Source organism: Chelonia mydas, chromosome 1, assembly GCF_015237465.2.
Source record: "Chelonia mydas isolate rCheMyd1 chromosome 1, rCheMyd1.pri.v2, whole genome shotgun sequence".
Taxonomy (NCBI): Eukaryota; Metazoa; Chordata; order Testudines; family Cheloniidae; genus Chelonia; species Chelonia mydas.
Window position 1 is genome coordinate 80,383,654 of NC_057849.1, and position 20,494 is coordinate 80,404,147.

The 20,494-nt window shown below is 40.9% G+C and overlaps 1 protein-coding gene across 3 annotated transcripts in view; it reads left to right on the forward strand.

Moving 5' to 3' along the window:
- SLAIN1 (SLAIN motif family member 1) overlaps window positions 1–19,762 on the forward strand; it is a 65,044-nt gene extending 45,282 nt beyond the window's left edge. For 2 of the 3 annotated variants that reach the window (XM_007058167.4, XM_043534346.1), the window contains 6 exons: window positions 1,658–1,807; window positions 3,630–3,779; window positions 7,742–8,080; window positions 11,391–11,546; window positions 13,216–13,498; window positions 18,653–19,762. In XM_007058167.4, the coding sequence (XP_007058229.3) occupies window positions 1,658–1,807; window positions 3,630–3,779; window positions 7,742–8,080; window positions 11,391–11,546; window positions 13,216–13,498; window positions 18,653–18,728 (1,154 nt within the window). In that variant the 3' untranslated portion in view covers window positions 18,729–19,762. The remainder of the gene's footprint in view (window positions 1–1,657; window positions 1,808–3,629; window positions 3,780–7,741; window positions 8,081–11,390; window positions 11,547–13,215; window positions 13,499–18,652) is intronic. The other variant, XM_007058166.4, reaches the window with a different exon arrangement.
- The last annotated feature ends 732 nt before the right edge of the window (window positions 19,763–20,494 follow it).

Here is a 20,494-nt window from a genome sequence, read left to right on the forward strand (position 1 = left end):
TTGGGCATTGCAAATCCTTCACTTTCATGCCTGACTGCTTTGTTCCTCATTTGGTAATAATGAGCTGTTTCTTTTTTCTCTGTAGCAATGCTGGCGCTGTTCTGTGCAATAGCAGCCCTAGAGGGAGCGGTTCAGTACTGGCCCCAGTGGGTGGTGCAAAAGAACCAAAATTCCCTACATGGCCCAAGAATACCCTTTGATGGGAGAAGGGAAACCGGGGGTGAGGAGGAAGAGGGAGGGGAATCCTTTTGGACAGCTGACAAGCCACTTGAACCTGTAGAGTTGAGCAGGGGGACTTGGTACACTTTCTTCCCACCCAATGAACCATCCACAGTGGTTATGCTGAGAAGGGGGACCTGGTGTTTCATCATACTACTTATCTACCCTGCAAAATAGTTTCCAGCTGCATGGATCTATCAAGGATAATGGGTGGATGGGCTGAATAGTGTGTAAAGACATTACACAATATAGAGCATAGATATATCTCAGACCTTCTGAGTATCAAAAGGCCCTTTTTCCTCAGTGGGTCTGGTAGAGTCACAATAGGAAGAGGCCTGTGAAAACTTAAAAGGCATATGATCATGGTAGTGCTTCCCCTATCCCTATCATGTGGCCATGGGAGAAAACTGCAGAGAGAAGCCAGCCAGAGATCCAGCTGGTAGGAGCAGAAACAGCCAAGGCAGGGACCTCTGGCCATTCAGAAACTTCTCTGCAGTTTTGACCGGATTTTCTCTGCCCGGGGCTGATTGGCTGTTTGCTCCAGCCCTCTCCTTCCCCCACCGCTCCTTCACAGTCTCTTCACCTCAGCTTCACTCCAGACCTGCCCCTCGTACTCTCTTTTCCCCTGCTCAGTCCCACTGAGCCTCCCTTCAGTTTCCAACAACCCTGCCCCCAAACCAATTTAATTCAATTATCCTGATTACGTTTTTTTTTTTTTTTTAAGTGTACTGAATAAGCCTTTTTTGCCTTTGACTATTGTGGGCTCCCTCTTTTGTTGCTGAGTGACCAGATACAGTACCTTGCCATCTTTGTTAAGAAATCTGTTGAAAAATAGGTGGCCTGTTTTGTAATTTGCTTGATCCTCAAAAAAAAAAAAAAAAAAAAAAGTCATGCTTATGTAACCAGGAATTTAATACAGTAAACGGAAGAAAAATGTATGACAAGAAGCTTAAAAGCTTGGAAAAGGATTACAGTTGTTTTTAACACTTGATGGGTAAGTGTGGTTTAACATTCTGTATCTGAACTCTCATAGCTAATAGCTTAGTTGCATGGCAATTACCAGAAGCAATCTCTTGCAGAAACTCCACAAATCTCTTCAGTAAATTTCAGTTGCTTTATTAATTGCAGTGGATTTGATTTTCTCATGCTGTTAGTGTGTTGACATACAGTCGGCTAAATATCTACTAAAAATGGTATATTAGAAAATTTTAATTTGTGATACATTTGTTTAAAAAAAACTCTTCAGAAGCCACAATCCTATTATTAGATGTTGAAGGCTTTTGCTAATTCTCTGTTTTGCTACTGAACTTCAGACCATTTTCTCCTCGTACCCTAAACCAAGAAAAGAGAGTGAACAGATTATGGTTTGACAGTTTTCTCTCCCGAAAACAATATTCTATTTATAACCTAAAATTGTTCTTTTCTACATCTGTAACAGCTAGCCGATGGCGGAGCCTCTTCTCTACACCCGTTTCCTTGGCCTTTCCCTATAGTCCTGTTGCAAGACTCACTCCATATAGCAATGGCTTTAATACTCCCAGCTTCTCTAAAACCTCCAATAAAGCAATACTAACACCTGAAAGACCAGGTAATCCTTAACTTTTTAGTGATGTATGATGCTTACAAAATTGCTTTACTAAATCTTATCTTGCTGTACTTTAACTGCAATACATTGTACCTGCTTAGGATGTATAAACTATTAGCTTACTGGTGAGATTTCAAGAATTTTAGGCCTAACGTTTAATTTAATTATAAAATGATCATGTAGTGGAGTTCATCCTCTATTTTATACAATGAGGTAGCTTTCCTCATCATAAGCAGAGTGTCACTATAACTAGCGAAGATTTACCTGACCAAAAAATTTGTCCCCGCTTGTCGCCCCCTTGAAAGGGGCATGGATAATTGTGGGTGGCTGGGGAAGAGGAGCTTGGGAAGGACATAATTGCATTTCCAAGTAGCCAAAGGAGCAAGTGGCAAAATGATAGTGTTGTTCCTTTTTCGGTGCAGGGATCAGGAGTTCTTCCTCTACAAAACTGCAGGGTGGGTGGAGGAGATAATCCCCTTGGAATGAGAAATTTCACATGTTACTGGTAGGTGGTGATAGCTGCAGTCCAAGGGGATTAGCACCAGAAAGGTATGTTGATCTGCACTGGCTCCTCTTCCCTAAGATCCCCCAAATCAGGATCCAGCTAGTGCAGAGAGCCAAACTTGATCATTGTCACAAGGGGACTGGGAGCAGTAGTTTTTTACACTGAATGGAAACATGATGCATTCCAGAGAGTGACCTCGTACTCTTGCTCTTCATGACTGGGCGCTGGAGAACCATGAGTGGGCCCTAGAAAGATAACTGACACCTATGGTTACACAGGGACAGACAGTAGCCCATTCTGTTGCTGTGCAGTTGTAGGCAGATGTCCTGTGGGTGGCTAAGGCACGCGTTCAAGCAGAGAGAATTGATTCAGGCATCTCCTTTGCTGCTTCAGCTGTAGTAGGCTCCCCTCTGGCCCTACTACCATCTAGATCTGCTACTGTAAGATCTTTTGCGGGTTTTTTTTCTCCTCTGACCTTCATAGTCCATGTAATAGTTTCCTCTGAGGAAACTAGTCAAGAAAATGTGTAAGTTCAAATTCTAATTTTGGGAAGCTGGAACAAGAGAAGCTAGTTTGAGGCTGAGAACATAGTGGTGATGATTGACTATTGTTGTTACACAGTGGCAAATAAACTAGCTTTTCCCCACAAAATTCATTATGATGTGTAAGCTGTGACTACAAAGAGATTAATAGACCCCCTCACAAACTCCAGCCAGACTGCACGTAGAAGCATTGAGTATACCCCAGCCACCCCATAGAATCCAGAAGAAATAGAATCCAGCTTCCTCTCCCGTTGTGCAGTGTTTGTGGAAGGGAGTGTTGTCCTATGTGTTTGTACAGTGCACTATGGGTTCCCAGTTCTTATTGTCTTTTGGTGCTACTGTAATTATAAATAATTTAAAAAACAATAAAATTTAAGTACATGAATGTGACTTGGAATCCATACAAGGAGCCGATCTGTTGAAACTGGTGATGTATTTACACGGTTACGTTTCAGGGTAGAACTACACTTTCAATAAGAAGGGCTCAAATGTTCGAAATGTTTGGGGATGAAAGCTAGCCCAGTCAATCAAACTGTGCTGGGTTAATTGTTTGTTGTCTTTGCTGTATCTAATTTGGGAACAAACAGGGATTTGCACTCCAGGATTGTATCTTCACCTTTTCAAGAGCACTAAATTAACTAGCAAAATGTTAGTAGAAAGCTTTTTGTAGTAAATTTCCAAAAGGTTTCAATCTGTACAAAAATATTTGGAATGCAGACCCTTTGTGACATAGCTAATGTACATATTTACCGACTAAAGAATCTATTTTATTGCATAGGTTACATTTCCAGAAGTTCTCCTCTCAGCCCCCAGTCATCAATAGACAGTGAACTGAGCACCTCCGAACTGGAGGATGATTCCATCTCCATGGGATATAAACTACAGGACCTCACTGATGTTCAGATCATGGCTCGACTGCAGGAAGAGAGTATGTGGCTTTTTTTTCTTAAATTATTTTTTAAAATTTCAGTTACACAACTTTCTCAAGAGAACTTACCATTTGAGTTGAAACTTTTCATGCTTGGTCTAAGAACATAAGAATGGTCATACTAGGTCAGACCAAAGGTCCCTCCAGCCCAGTATCCTGTCTACTGACAGTGGCCAATGCCAGGTGCCCCAGAGGGAGTGAACCTAACAGGTAATGATCAAGCGATCTCTCTCCTGCCATCCATCTCCACCCTTGACAAACAGAGGCTACAGACACCATTCCTTACCCATCCTGGCTAATAGCCATTAATGGACTTAACCTCCATGAATTTATCCAGTTCTCTTTTAAACCCTGTTACAGTCCTAGCCTTCACAACCTTCTCAGGGCAAGGAGTTCCACAGGTTGACTGTGCGCTGAGTGAAGAACTTCCTTATATTTGTTTTAAACCTGCTGTCCATTAATTTCATTTGGTGGCCCCTAGTTCTTATATGATGGGAACAAGTAAATAACTTTTCCTTATTCGCTTTCTCCACACCACTCATGATTTTATAGACCTCTATTACAGTGGTTCCCAAACTCGTTCCGCTGCTTGTGCAGGGAAAGCCCCTGGCGGGCCGGCCGGTTTGTTTACCTGCCGCATCCGCCGGTTCGGGCGATCGCAGCTCCCAGTGACCGCGGTTTGCTGCTCCAGGCCAATGGGAGCTGCTGGAAGTGGCGGCCAGTACGTCCCTCGGCCCGCACCGCTTCCAGCAGCTCCCATTGGCCTGGAGCCGCGATCGGCCGAACTGCGGATGCAGCAGGTAAACAAACCGGCCGGCCCGCCAGGGGCTTTCCCTGCACAAGCGGCAGAACAAGTTTGGGAACCACTGCTCTATCATATCCCCCTTTAGTCTCCTCTTTTCCAAGCTGAAAAGACCTAGTCTCTTTAATCTCTCCTGACATGGGACCCATTCCAAACCCCCAGTCATTTTAATTGCCCTTTTCTGAACCTTTTCTAATGCCAGTATATCTTTTTTGAGATGAGACCACATCTGTACGCAGTATTCAAGATGTGGGCGTACCATGGGTTTATATAAGGGCAATAAGATATTCTCCATCTTATTCTCTATCCCTTTTTAAATGATTCCTAACATCCCGTTTGCTTTTTTGACTGCCGCTGTACATTGCATGGACGTCTTCAGAGAACTATCCACGATGACTCCAAGATCTTTCTCCTGATTAGTTGTAGCTAAATTAGCCCCCATCATATTGTGTATATATAGTTGGGGTTATTTTTTCCAATGTGCATTACTTTACATTTATCCACATTAAATTTCATTTGCCGTTGTGTTGCCCAGTCACTGAGTTTTGTGAGATCTTTTTGAAGTTCTTCACAGTCTGCTTTGGTCTTAACTATCTTGAGCAACTCAGGATTGTCTGCAAACTTTGCCACCTCCCTGTTTACCCCTTTCTCCAGATCATTTATGAATAAGTTGAACAGGATTGGTCCTAGGACTTACCCTTGGGGAACACCACTAGTTACCCCTCTTCATTTTGAAAATTTACCATTTATTCCTACCCTTTGTCCCCTGTCTTTTAACCAGTTCTCAGTCCACAAAAGGATCTTCCCTCTTATCCCATGACAACTTAATTTACGTAAGAGCCTTTGGTGAGGGACCTTGTCAAAGGCTTTCTGGAAATCTAAGTACACTATGTCCACTGGATCCCCCTTGTCCACATGTTTGCTGATTCCTTCAAAGAACTCAAATAGATTAGTAAGACATGATTTCCCTTTACAGAAACCATGTTGACTTTTGTCCAACAATTTATGTTCTTCTATGTGTCTGACAATTTTATTCTTTACTATTGTTTCAACTAATTTGCCCGGTACTGACGTTAGACTTACCGGTCTATAATTGCCAGGATCACCTCTAGAGGCCTTCTTAAATATTGGCGTTACATTAGCTATCTTCCAGTCATTGGGTACAGTAGCTGATTTAAAGGACAGGTTTCAAACCATAGTTCCGCAATTTCACATTTGAGTTCTTTCAGAACTCTTGGGTGAATGCCATCTGGTCCTGGTGACTTGTTACTGTTAAGTTTCTCAATTAATTCCAAAACCTCCTCTAGTGACACTTCAATCTGTGACAATTCCTCAGATTTGTCATCTGTAAAGAACGGCTCAGGTTTGGGAAGCTCCCTAACATCCTCAGCCGTGAAGACTGAAGCAAATAATTCATTTAGTTTCTCCACAATGACTTTGTCATCTTTAAGTGCTCCTTTTGTATCTTCATCCTCCAGGGGCCCCACTGGTTGTTTGGCAGGCTTCCTGCTTCTGATGTACTTAAAAAACATCCAAGTGCAAATTTAATAAAAAGTGTCTTATTTGAATGGCAGGAGGAGAAGTGTTTTTCACCAGTGAGGAAATGGTTTGAATTTTTTGTTGTGCTTGGATAACTGGAAATGAATCTTTTAGAACTTCAAATTTGATCTGTATGTGTTGAGTGGAGGCTGGCATCTCTGTCTCATTGGAAGAAACTTGAATGTAGGTGTTTTACCTTCTCTTTCTGTTAATGCAGCACAGTGTTGGGGTTTTTATGATGGGGGGAGTTGAGGGAGGACTAAATCATCCCCCTCATGCACAAAATCTGTGGAAAGGGGGAAAATACACTTCACGGATTTTTGGTTACCTTGTGAGCTTCTGAAATAGATTCTCCCCTGACCTTAATGTTTGGGGTATTCAGAGCTGAAGTTTTAGGTTGAGTGCACTGTGGTGATTTATGCATAAGCCCCAGAGAACAGCCTGGTAGTTTTAGGCCACGGGTTGAATTACTAGCAGTTTGGAAAATATGTATATTTTTAGTCACAAATAATAATAAATTTTACATGAAAATCATTGAGAGATAATAAACATAGCCTTGCAACACCCCCGTTTTTGTGTCAGTCAAGCTGGGTAGATGAGAAAAAGGGAGATAGAAACAGTAAAAGGTAATGAGAGAAAAAGGAGACCGTAATATAGGGAAGAGGTGTGTTGAAAGCCAGATGGGAGTAAAGAATGGCTAAATGAGAACACTCATGTAACACAGATGACAACACTCAATTAAATCTGGCTGGAGCAATGAGACCAAACAGGCAAGAATAATCAGAGTGGTGAAAATAGGAGAACGCAATCACCCCTCCAAAATCAGGCCACAGGTAAACATACTGGAAAAGAGAAGAATATATTTTCCCTCTACTTCAATTATAATTATCTTAAGTGTTAGTTGTAACAACAGTAGGTACAAAATTTTCAGACAAAGATGATTTTTATATTGATGGCTGTTCCTTTAATCCTTTGGAGACAGGAGATGTTATGCGCATGCACAAACACACACACTCACTTTCTCACACTCTCTTTCACATTCATTTACAGAGCTCCCATTTGAGGAAGAATGCTCGAGTTGTTGTGATATCAAAGTCAGATGTCAAATCTGAGAGCTCTTCATAAATCTAGGAAAAAGTACTTTTCAATTCCTAATAATCTAAGGAGCATTTACATCCAGCCATTCTCAGAACTTCTTGACTTCCAAAATTGTATTATGATATGTTCTCCACAGCCGGGGTTCTCAACCTGACACTTGCAAAAAAGTGTCAAGGGCTCACAACTACTTTGTCCTACCCATAATGTGTAGAGCTTCCTGGCATGAGTCATGGTATGGAAAAGTTCAAGAACCACTGCTCCAGAGTACTCATTTGTTTACAGATTTAGGAAATATTATTGTTCTGTTAACAATGTGGCTACACTATCTTTAATTATACAGCTCAATGATAACCATTTAAAACATTAAGGACCAGCTCTTCAGCTAGTGGAAAGTGGTAGCCCCATTAACTGGAATGAGGTGGTGCCAGTTTACGCTAGCTGAGGCTCTGGTCCTAAGTATAGTTCAGTTACAAGTGTTGATCGTCTAGTTAAAAAACAAATATCATTTGCTTAAAATTTACAGGTCTCAGACAAGATTATGCTTCTACTTCAGCATCTGTATCAAGACACAGCTCAAGTATATCTCTACATTCAGGAAAGAAAGGGACATGCAGTGATCAGGAATATGATCGCTATAGTCTTGAGGATGAAGAAGAGTTTGATCACCTGCCACCTCCACAGCCCCGACTTACTCGCTGTTCACCATTCCAAAGAGGAATTCCACACTCTCAAACTTTTTCCAGTATTCGGGAGTGCAGGAGAAGCCCCACTTCACAATATTTCCCTCCAAATAATTATCAGCAGCAGTATTACTCTCCTCAAGCCCAAACTCCAGAGCAGCAACCAAACAGGATTAATGGAGGTAGGTTACATGCCTTTCTGACTAGTGTTTTTTTCTTTGTCCCTCTGTACTTTACACAATTATCAATACTTTTTTAAAGGTCAGATTAAATAAACCAGTGAAATGTGTCCGAATTGCAGCAGTGATATCTGTCAGTGAATTATTGTGATATGATATTTGATCTCTGTGGACAGAAATTTAAATCTTTTAAAATCATTGTGACTTTGAATCATTTCAGGTAGATTATTGTTAAATAACTTGATGTAGAGTCTAATTCCTGAACAGGTTGTGAAAGTGGTTGTTGTCTAAAACAGTTTTAAAATGCTGGACGTATAGGCACCAGGGAAGAGGCTGGGAGAGATTTTTATGTTCCCCTTTGATTTGATTTCTTCCTCTAGTTCTATTACTCACTTTCCTTACCTCCTGACTCCGCCTAAAATGAGGAACACTATTATTGCTGTCATTCAGAATTGCGTAGTGTTATCGTAAGACCTCTCTGTTCAGCCCTCTGCTCTTCACTCTGAGTTTCAGGCATGCCGGGGAGCATTGATAAAATGGGTAGGTAAGTGGTGTTCATTACTCCCAAATTGCCAGCAGCCATCACTGTTTTTGTACCATGCCTAAGGCTGATGTCCTCCAGAATCTCTGAAAGAGACTTTTCTGGTGCTACTGCAGTATTAAGTTTTTAAACTCCCTGTTGTTCCTTCTCCCCTTTCTTTCCATCATTATCATGGTGCTGTTGTGTCCCCTTCACCCCGCTTCGAGATAATCAGTGTCCAGTTTCTAGTCAGGATCTTATTTGTAACATCCCAGATTATTTCCCTCCCTTGGGTAAGAAAACAGACATTGTATCCAAAACAGTTAGTTATTTATAGAGTGCCAAAGGTACACATGTTACTTTACTGACAAATGATACATGACAGGTCTCTGCCAAAAGCACTTTACATTTAAGTTGGACATGGCACAGGAAGGATAACAGGTAAGTGTGGAGAGTGTAAGGGAAGGATTACAACACTATTAAATGGTGTGTTTGTGCAACATAACACATCTTGTTAATTTCAATTTTATTATTTTTGACAGTTAAGGTCTTGCAGGAGTAGGAGTCAGCATTGAAAGGCTAACAGAAAAGGGTGACAGAGATGGAGAGGAAGAGTGTTTGGAATCAATGATGAATGTGCATGGGATGTAGTGCTATGCATATTGAATATGTATGCTCCCCAGATCCCTTGGCAATGTCTGTTTCATGTTCCATGCCAAGGTTAAGGACGTCTCATAAACCACTTACTCTTGAGACACTATAGCAAAGGCTCCTCTATGCCTTCCAGCTAATATGTGAAAACTCACTTGGCAGATGCCAGCACTACCACTTGGATGTCCTTCCTGTCCAAGAGTGTTGACGTGCTGCAAGATTTATCTACAGGATGACATCCTGTAGATAAGATACAGCTTCAATCAGCTGTAGAATGTGTTACTGTCTCATAGAGCTGTAGATCTGTTGCAGCCTGTATAGTGTGGAACTCTAACTCCTGTTTCAACTGGTATATCCTTCAGCCTATGACTCTTAGGCAATTATAGTCCAGATAAATTGAGTAAATAGCTGTACTGAGAGGCTCTTACCTTTTGGTTGTTTTCTGTTAAGAGGTAAGGGATAATGTTACTTGCCTTCCTTTGTAATTTGATTTGAAATACATAGCTGAAAAGCAATATATAAGAGTTTAGTAGTAGTGTTGTGGCCACAGATTTCTGTCAGCATTTCTCAGAATCCTGGCCATGATTTCATTCTCTTATCAGAACTCCAAGTCTTCAAAATTCAAGTAGTGGGCCAAATAAGTGTTTGTCAGGGTCAAACCAGTATCAGACTCAGTATGTGGCATGTTGGTGCTGTTACTGGGTGCCAGGAACATTGGGAGAGTGCGATGTAAGGGAGGCAGGAGCTGGTAAACCAGCTACATGTCACTTGGGAATGTGGCAGATCCAGTGCTACGCATAATTTATCAAAACTAAATAAGCAGTGTGCCATGTTGCGGCAGGTCGGCGAAGTTGCCTTCCCTCCCCTTGACAAGAGAACTGTGGGGTGACCGATGGCATTTAGCTTCCAATCTAGTGTTTCACCAGGAGTTGGCTGGATCTTCAGCATGATTGATGGTGGTGACAAGCAGAGATGATGCTGCCCCACCTGAAGATTGGATTTTAGTATCCAGACTGAAATACCTGGTCTAACTTTAGATCTTGACTTTTGCAAAAATCAATGAATTAGTGTTGGAATTTTTGCCAATAGCACAAAAAGAAACACCGGAACCTTCACCTTCACTGCCTCCTGCCCTCTTTACTTGCCCAAACATGAGGATGCTCTGTGTGCAAACATAAATCTTCTACTCTGTGGAAGGATTGTACTTCTGGAAAATTGAATTAGAACTCTGCTTAATGTGAGAACCCATCCTCAGGTGTGGCCTTGGTATATCTGATCCTATGGGGTGGGTTCAGACAGCTGGGGAGCTAGAGGATCTGTTGTGACTTCTGGAACAAACTTTCAGAGCAAACCCACATAGTGTTTTGGGGGAAATGCTTCCATTTGTGACACAAATTTCTACCTGGGAATGTTTTATTATGAAACTAAACTAGTTTCTTTCAAATCAGTTGTGTTTAGTGTAACTTTCTTGAGACATTTTTGTTTGTTTTTCAGTGGAACTACCCCTTCCTCTTTATAATTAGTACATTTTGATCTGCTAATATATCATTTAAAGACCTAGGAATTGGGAGACGTGGAGGAGTAAAGGAGCCCTGTTTTTGAAGTAGTTATAATTGGTAAATTAATAGTTGATACTATAGCACCTGTTATAGGTCTGTGTACTGTAGTTATAAAGGCAATAATATTACAATTACTGTTAGTGACTATTAATAAAGTGGTTAGACAGAACTCCATTGTCACGGTTTGTCTCCAGTTAGCAGCTTCGAGGATTACAAGTGCTCATGCTTGAGCTAAATTGGATCTGTGTTTAAGTGAAGTGATCAGTGGAGACTGAACTATGACAAAGTAACTCAATTCACTATGACTGTGACCTGGGCTTGACCGTAAATCCTAAAATTCTTTATCTGGGAATCTCTTTACGCTGATTTGGCATGATATGTGAATGGCTTGCTATGTTAATATGTTAGTCAGAAGGGTTCAAGTAGTAAACAAATAATATTTAATTTTTATTTTCTCCCATGGAGACAACACATTTCTCATTGTTGAAATAATTTTGCTAAGTTTAATGGTCTGCAGAAGTCAGTCAGATGTTTGTGATGGAAATCTTGATGTGACTATGGAAATGGTTTGCTTTTGCTTCAGATAAACTCAGAAGAAGCATGCCTAACCTAGCTCGGATGCCAAGTACTCCTACCATTAATAACAATGCTAGCTCACCAGTCTCTGTGAGGAACAGTCAAAGCTTTGATTCCAGTTTACATGGAGCCGGTAATGGGATTTCAAGAATACAATCTTGTAGTAAGTATACATCTTTTACTGCTCATTGTTGTGCTGAAACTCACTGCCTTATGCAATTGTGAAATATTTTACCCAAAGCTGTGTGGGTAGTGCTTTGATGTTACACCCTCAAGCTTCAGAGGGTGAGCTGCAGATTTGAAGATTTTATTAAAACTAATGTTAAAAAATTATATAGTACACAGGTTAAGAAAAGAGTGTATGTACATATGGGTATAGTGCTTAGATTATCCTCAAATACAAAGTTTTAAAAGTAATAAGATGCATATAATACATAATCAGCAACAACCCAAATTTAACAATACAGTTTAGATATTAGCATGCAAGTATTCAGGTACATCTCTCATGAAAAGTTACAGAGAGTTGGTTATGGAAAGTGGATATACCAATGAGTGAAGATTGTCCCTCAATAATTGAGAATTTAGGGTAGGTTGTCTGTTAGAAAATAATTTTTCGTGCCCTAGAAGGAGCCCTGTTAGCATGAGTTTGTGGACCCAGGCTGGGAGGCTTGTACCCATATGAAGTATATACATACCTTAGATCAGTGGCTCTCAATCTTTCCAGACTACTGTACTCCTTTCAGGAATCTGATTTGTCTTGCATATGCCAAGTTTCACTCCACTTAAACTTCTTGCTTGCAAAATGAGACAAAAAAAAGTGTCTCAGCACTGTTACTGACAAATTTCTTTTTCTTATTTTTACCTTATAATTATAAAATAAATCAATTGGAATATAAATATTATACTTACATTTCAGTGTATATTATATAGAGCAGCATAAGCAAGTCATTGAATATAATTATAGTTTGTACTGACTTTGCGAGTGTTTTTTATGTAGCCTGTTGTAAAACTAGGCAAATATCTAGATGAGTTGATGTACCCCCTAGAAGACCTCTTTGGACCCCCAAGGGTATGCATACCCCGGTTGAGAACCACTGCCTTAGATGTTTTAAATACATGAGGCCCTTTGGGTGTTTAGTTTCTATCTTGTGGATCATAAAATGCATGCAGTTGATGCACACCAGAGGGCAGGGTAGTGTAGAGAATCGCTTTCTAAAGCTTTTGGATGTTCCAGCACTGATTTGAAATGATAGTTTGTGTAACGTTGTATGTGAAATGGGTTGTTATACTCAGGAGACTTTTTATAGCTTTTGGCTGTTTTTATACATAAAGCATAGACCTGTATGACATTTTTTTGTAATGCCAAAATAATTGTCTTACTACGGAAAAAGTATCATGTGGTTTATAATGACTGACTTTTTAGTGATCTGGGAAAAAGAATAAATTATAATTTCAGCAAGTCTGTCATGTTAAAACTATAATTACATTAGAGGAATGTGGCTTATAGTTACCTAGAATAAATATTGAATCATTGCAGAGCAAAAGAGGAGTGAGAAGTAGGGGTGGGATTTTTGTCTGATGATCTTATTTTTGTTTGGTAGTGATGTTTTAAAATTTTTACTTAAACTGGACTAACAGATGCAGTCTGTATTCATACTGGATCTAAATATTTAACCTGTTTTACAGCTGGTTTGATTGAAACAAAAGGTCACCTCCTCTAATGACAAGTGCATTCAGCACTGTACAGACTTACTTAGAAATAAGTGCTAATACCTGGTACTATGTGTTGTGTGCTGATGTTGTATACTTCTTTTGTTTCCATCCTTTTACAGTTCCATCTCCAGGACAGCTTCAGCACAGAGTTCATAGTGTGGGACATTTTCCTGTGTCTGTCAGACAGCCTCTCAAAGCTACAGCATATGTAAGCCCAACTGTACAAGGCAGCAATAGTATTCCCTTATCCAGCACCTTACAATTATATTCTAACAGTGGAATCCCCATGCCAAACAAGACTGCAAATCCTGGGACTGTAGGACGTAGTGCTCTTCCAAGACCATCACTGGCCCTAAGTGGGAGTAGTATACCCAGGAGTAAAATTGCACAGCCAGTTCGAAGGTAAGAGAATGTTCTTATTAATGAAAAGAGTTAAATGCACCTCCTTTACATATGAATAGCGTTGGGTTTGAGAACTCTTTTCTTTTTTTAGAAGAGTCTGAATTAAGGCTTTTAAACAGAAACACTTTTACAGGCTACTGATGCTGGGCTGAATTCTGTCCTCTATACATGTCTTTCTCTCTAAGACATGAAAACTGCCCATTCATAAACCCCAGTGAACCTTAATAATTAATGATAACCACCCAGCAATGTTAAATAATCACATACAGGTAACAATGTAATTCAGTGAGCCAACAGTAAATTAAAACAACTCCCATTTTACCTCCCCTCCCCAAGAACAATCTCAACCTTCCCCACAAACCCTATCAAATAATAGTTTGTGCAATGTGCCCCAAAGGTAATCTAGTTCCAGTTATTTTGAATAAATGGTGTAGCAAATTCAGATGTCCCAGTTCCACACAGAGAATGGCTTGCTGAGAGCCCCCTCCTTTTTAAAACAAGAGGGTTGCACCTCTGACTACAGCTGTGGCAGAATGGCCCGGTGAGAGAGGAAGTGTGTCAGGTAGGCAGCTCCCACACCATGTAGGACTGTGTAGGTCATGACCAATACCTTTTAAATTCCATCCGGAGACCAATAAGCAACTAGTGCAGATCCAGAGCCCTGATGTCATCTGTTCCCAGAGAAATGTCCTGTTTAGCAAGTGACATTTCTGCACTACGTTCTGCACTAACGTTCTGCACTACGTTCTGCACTAACTTTAGTTTCCAAATGGTTTAAAGGTATAGCCCATGTAGAGCAAGCTTGAGGTGATAAAGACTGTGATGTGATGATCTATAACGGCAGCTGGGGGTCTAAAATAACCATCAGTTATGAACTCTTTTGACTGATGGGGGATGGATTCCCTCAAATATACTTCCAGCTGCTTCCTCCAACTCACTTTATATCACCTTAGTCTTGTCTGGGTTGAGCTTTGGCCACCTAACTGATCCAGGCCCAAATCTCAACTAGATATTGGCTAGATCCAGAAAAACACTTTTGATTCACAGTTTTGCTTCAGTGGAGTTACTCTGGTTTTACACCTGTGTAAATTAAAACAGTTTGGCCCAGTGTGTTGGTACAAAGGGGACTTCAAAAAACAACTGCCCGTTTCCTCTTTAGTGAAGTGTGTACCCTTAGATTTCCAATATAACTTTTTTGTTTTGTTTTTTTTGTTCCCCGATGGAACTCTTGCTCTTCTGGAATAGAAACTGTTTATTGTAGAGGTCTGTCACAGGGCAAGTGTACCCCATCACCCTGGGGGGCGGGGTTGGGCAAGGGCGTGGTAGCCCCATGGTTAAATCAATATGGCTACCCTCAGCGATGTGTGGCCCAGTGGCTGGAGTCAATAGGACTATCCCTTGGCTGCGGGGAAGTGCGGCCTCATGGCCAGAGTCAATAGGATTCCCCTTGGCTGCAGGGAAGTGCGGCCTCATGGCCAAAGTCAATAGGAGGAGGTCTGGTGGGCTGCTCCCCAAAGGGGGTGGCTGGGGTAGGGGGACCAAGGTCCACTGGGTCCCAGCCAGGGCCCTGGTAATGGCAAATGGGTTCACCACTAAGTCGGTGGGGAATCTACACATAACACGCCGCCTGCTGCAGGGACATTAGCCCTCCCTGGGCTAATTCCTACCGTGACTTCTACAGTTGAAGTTGGGGTGTCTTTGGAGTCTCCGGGCTTATCAGTTAGCGACTGTAATCTCCTGGGGCTTTGCGGATACCTAAGCACTTGTCCGGGCCTTGGCGTCTCCTGCTCTCACAGTCTGGGATCCTGGCTGCTCCTCAGCTGGAGCCGGCAAGGTGCATCCTTCCTCCTCAGTGGTCAGGACAGACTGAGCTAGGCTGCTCCCTTTTATACTGCAGCAGGAGTTGGAGCATGCCCATTAGGGATGAGGGGGTGTGGCTTCTGCCACCAAGAGCTTCTGTGTTAACCCTTTTGTCCCCGGTCTGGGGCAAGTACAACCTGTCCCAAGGTCTCTGTCTCCTTTCTAGAATAGTTAGTCATACTTTCCTTCCATATCTCTTGATAAATATTCAAACAACTTATTATAGAGAAAAGTAAGAGAAGCCACATGTCAGGCTGTCTGGAGTAGCTCACATGCGTGAGTGCCTACCTCAGGCCAGACTGTCAAGAAGGAGGGCACAAACCCCAAATTAGTTGAGAGTTCTATACTTTAGATTTCACCAAGCAAGTAACAAGTGTGAATACTTCAAGCACTATAGCAGCCTATCCATGGAGTCACAGACAGTCTCCTTGGGTGCTCCGGTCTATCTTGCCACCCAGACAAACTTGCCTTTGTAATAGATGGTCCCAAGAAATCACAACAATATTCAGGTTACTCTCAGTCCCAAAGGACCAATTGCACCTTAGAACAAAGACAATGCTTTAGCCAATCCGATAATAAACTAACTAAAGATTTATTAATTAAGAAAAAGAAATGAGTTATTTACAAGGTTAAAGCATGTAAACATACTCACACAAATGAGTTAATCTTAGATTGCAAAAGTAATAGAAACTGCTGCAATATGCAAGCTTTCTATGTCTCTAGAGCTAACCCAATCCAAGCAGCTTTGGGATCCCTTACTTACGCGAAGAAATATTGCCCTCTCCAAATTCCAAGCAGTATAGTGATATAGTTCCTTCTAGTCACAAATTGTTATGCCCTTTGCCCTGAATTTAAACTGATGGGAAAAGTGTTTGTGCCCTTGTGGTCTTCATGGGCAGGTGTGGGGGGGAAGGCAATCAACAAAGTCTTTGTCCTTTGATATTTCACAATGGCTCATTTGGTTTCAGTGGGCCTTGTTGTGTGCAGGACCTGCACTTTACATTAATTAATGCTTCTTTCCTATTTGGTGAATTACACAGTTACAGAGGTTTACGGTGCAAACACTCAATATAACTTTTATGCTCTGGGGTACAGATGTTATAAGCGAGATCAATACATGCAGCAATTTTGAGAAAATGAAAGCAGCTCTTTTCTGCTTACAAAAAATGAAAATGTTTTGAGAGCTGCTAGTAGGCCGTTAGTTACGGCAGTAATTTTTCCTTTGAGAGAATTCTGATTAAGTGATTAGTTTCATTACACAAAGTGCCATTTAATAGTTCTGCATGCTTTCTAATAGTGCTGATAGCTTAAGTAATGTGGTGTTGCTAAACTGTACACATCAGTAGTTAAAGGTTGAGTCCCACCAAATAAATTATTTCTCTCTCTTCTACCTAATCCCAATGGTTCATTAAAAAAGAATAGTTCACATAATTCACTCTAAATTCCATCCCCTCTTTGCTGCCTTGTTGCAACATGGACTAGAAATTATGGTGCTGGAAATGCTTAAGCTGCCAGGAAGAGTCACGGGTGACATTGCTTGTGTGTAAGGGACATATCTTCTGTCTGGTGCCCTAAGGCTCTAGCATGGGAACAAGGAGGGAGCATTGAATCCTAGGGGGTTGGGCACTGAGAAGGAGAAGAGTGTGTGAGGGGAGTCAACCCGGTTATGAAAGAAAAGGAAACTGATGGAAGTCCAGTTCCACTTCCTAGTAATGGTATGGGGAGAGCTGCTGCTGCTGTTTCAATCTACTTTTAACCACTAGAGCCACTGACTGCAGAGAAATGCAAGAATCAGCACTGGTGGCTGCTGTTTACTTACTGGTTCCATCTTCCTTGCAGCAGGCTGCCCCCCTCCTCCAGCCCAGGATTCCTGATGGGAGAGGAGCCAGCAGAATCAGCAGTAGTTGTGGCTAGAGGGGGAGCAGGGAAGGGAGAGAGCTAGGACCTGAGAGGATGAAACCTGGCTTTACAAGAAGCAATAGCAGGGAACTGGAGCTGGCTATGGCTCCCCCAGTGCCTGTTGATGGCTGCTGGTGGCTCTCTTCGTAGATTTCATATGACCATATCCACTAGCATTTCCAGTCTGACTCTGGCCCTCCATTTTATTTAAACAAAGTGATGTAGTTAAAATATGGTGGCTGTAAAATGTATTTAGCCCTCCTGAAATTGTTAAAGAAGCAGATGGAGCAGAGTTGGATACAGTGTCAAACTAATTGTCCGAGGCAGGTTTTCTTTAAATCTCATTTGAAACAGCTATCCTCAGTAGCGTTTGGAGGTTTGGGGGATAGTTAATTGCTAAGGAATTTATAATAAAAATTAAACTGGCTGTTCTATTATGGTGCTAATGTTTCCCAGTTTATGTTTTTAAAACATGGAATAGGCCAATTTCAGGAAGGCTTTCTCTCTCCTGGACAATACTAATGCTGCCATTGGCAGAAAAAAACAAGGTGCTATTTTTAGAATGCACTGATTTATTTTTTTCAAATGCATGTTGGGTGCAACAGTTCATGTGCGGGAATGTCCGTTCCCCCCCACCCCCCCTTTAAGATGAAATTATTTTCTGCAGCCTATTTGTATTGGGACATAGCTACTATTTTTAGTGACAGAAATGTATTTGCACTGCTTTATAATCCCATTAGTCCTGCAGAGCCAAAACAGTTAAGGGAGAGGGAGGGAGGTTCTGTTTGATCTTGTGCATCGTCAACAGAATTGTTGTTAAATCCCTCGCCTGTGCCATCTGTGTGAACCTATTGAAAGAGGTGAGATTTCACAGGTCTCACCGAGGGCCTCCTTTGCAGAACTTCTATTACTGCTGTTATGTGAGAAGGAAATAGTTTTTGTGGGCTGGGGGCAGAACAGTGGGGAGAGGGGAAAAACAAGAAATGAGCTTTTTTTCTTTGTATGGAGAAGAATGGGATGAGCAGGGCAAAACATTGGAGTGAAGAGAAGAGTTGGTGGGGGTAGGGAGGAAAAGAAGGATTGGAGTTTTACATTTTGTGCCAGGCCACATTGTTCCTGCATCAGATCAGAACCACATCCTACAGTTTAGGATTGAAATCCTGGCCCATTGAAGTCAATAGCAAAACTCCCATTGACTTCAGTATGGTCAGGATTTCACCCCAGGTCCTTAATTATGCCATTTATAATATATTAGCATAGAGCTGTAAATATGCCATGGAAGAGTGTACATGCATGTGTATATGGGAACACCTACAAGACCAGCTTCATTACATATGTGACTGATGCATGTCTTATTGTTCTCTTACCTGAAATGTGTCTTATTTTTTAAAACAGTTTTCTTCAGCCTCCAAAGCCTCTTTCTTCTCTTAGTACTCTACGAGATGGAAATTGGAGAGACGGCTGCTATTGATGTCGGATGCCCCTGAACAACGGAAAAGAAATAATGTGGTTTCTATTACCCAGCTGGCTGGGTAACTATGTTACAGGAAGGGAAGGTCCCACCACACTATTTTCATTGAGTTTTAATATGTAAGAATATTCATTATACCCTGTCATTTAAAAAAAAAAAAAAAAAGACCATTGTTCATTTGCACTTAGTCATTTGCCTGGAAAACTGCAGTGTTATCAAACTAACAGTTGCGGTACTGTCATTTAGAACTTAAGAAATTTTTATATATGTGAAAAATATCGGACATACTTCCTTCGAGAGAGCTAAGAAATGCCACTATTTCAAACAGCTTTGCCATATAGTAGGATAATTTATTCAGTGTACTCTGTAAAGATATTATGCATTTTGTTGCAAATTTGGGGCCTATGTTATATGCTTGGAATTTTTTTTTTTTTTAGTGTTTCCAAGAATTTAATTTTTTGCACTTAATTTCTTTCACACTTGCTTAAACCACAGAGAGAAGATTAAATTTTTGTGTGTGCCATAAATAATATTTTTGTGGTCATGTACTATTTTTTAGCACTAGGAACATATCCTTCAAAAACAAACCATGGGCAATATGAAAGTAGTAATTTTTTATGTTCCAAAGCACAAAAGAGTAGCATTCACTGGAAACTGCCATACAGCTGGGTCAACATAATTTTGTCATTTTGTTCAAATGTTAATTTATTATCATAGTGTTTTGTATTTATAATGGCAGCATAAACCACATTTCACTTAAAAGGTGCAATGGTCACTAACTACAGTTAGTTTTTCAATACTTTATTACAAAAAATAAAATTGTAATGTTTTAATAATGGTTGCTTATGGGAAATGAATGAGTTTTAATGCAAATAAATCTTTTTGATAGACCTTTTACAAAATCCAATTGCACTAATCAATGCTTTCTTATAATGGCATATGATTTAATATTTGATTACAACTGTGTATACTGCTGTTTTGGATGTTTCAGAAATAAAGAATCTATTTCAGCAATATCATGCTGTTCTTTAGTGTGCAATGTAAACATTGTGTTTGTATCTGGTTTTTTTCCCCCCATCCATGGCATAACTTTTTATTACAACACTTAGCTACTGAAGATTTTACTATTCAGCCTTCAGAACTCATTGAATTTTTTGCAAGAATGTGCAAATCTCCAAGAACAATAAAAATGGAATCTCTTTTAGCCAAATGTTGCTTAGAAGACATACACATTTCTTATTGCCTTAAAATTACTTTTGGAAAATATAAAATCTCTTGAGCCAAAGCAAGGTCTGCAAGTACACTATTATAGTTGTCATAATAAGAGTCAGAGTCCTATGTGTATGATCTGGAGGATGGTGTGGATTGCACCCTCAGCAAGTTTGCAATTGACACTAAACTGGGAGGAGAGGTAGATATGCTGGAGGGTAGAGATAGGATACAAAGGGACCTAGACAAATTAGAGGATTGGGCCAAAAGAAATCTGATGAGGTTCAACAAGGACAAGTGCGGAGTCCTGCACTTAGGACGGAAGAATCCCATGCACCGCTACAGACTAGGGACCGAATGGCTAGGCAGCAGTTCTGCAGAAAAGGAGCTAGGGGTTACAGTGGACGAGAAGCTGGATATGAGTCAACAGTGTGCCCTTGTTGCCAAGAAGGCCAATGGCATTTTGGGATGTATAAGTAGGGGCATTGCCAGCAGATCGAGGGACGTGATCATTCCCCTCTATTCGACATTGGTGAGGCCTCATCTGGAGTACTGTG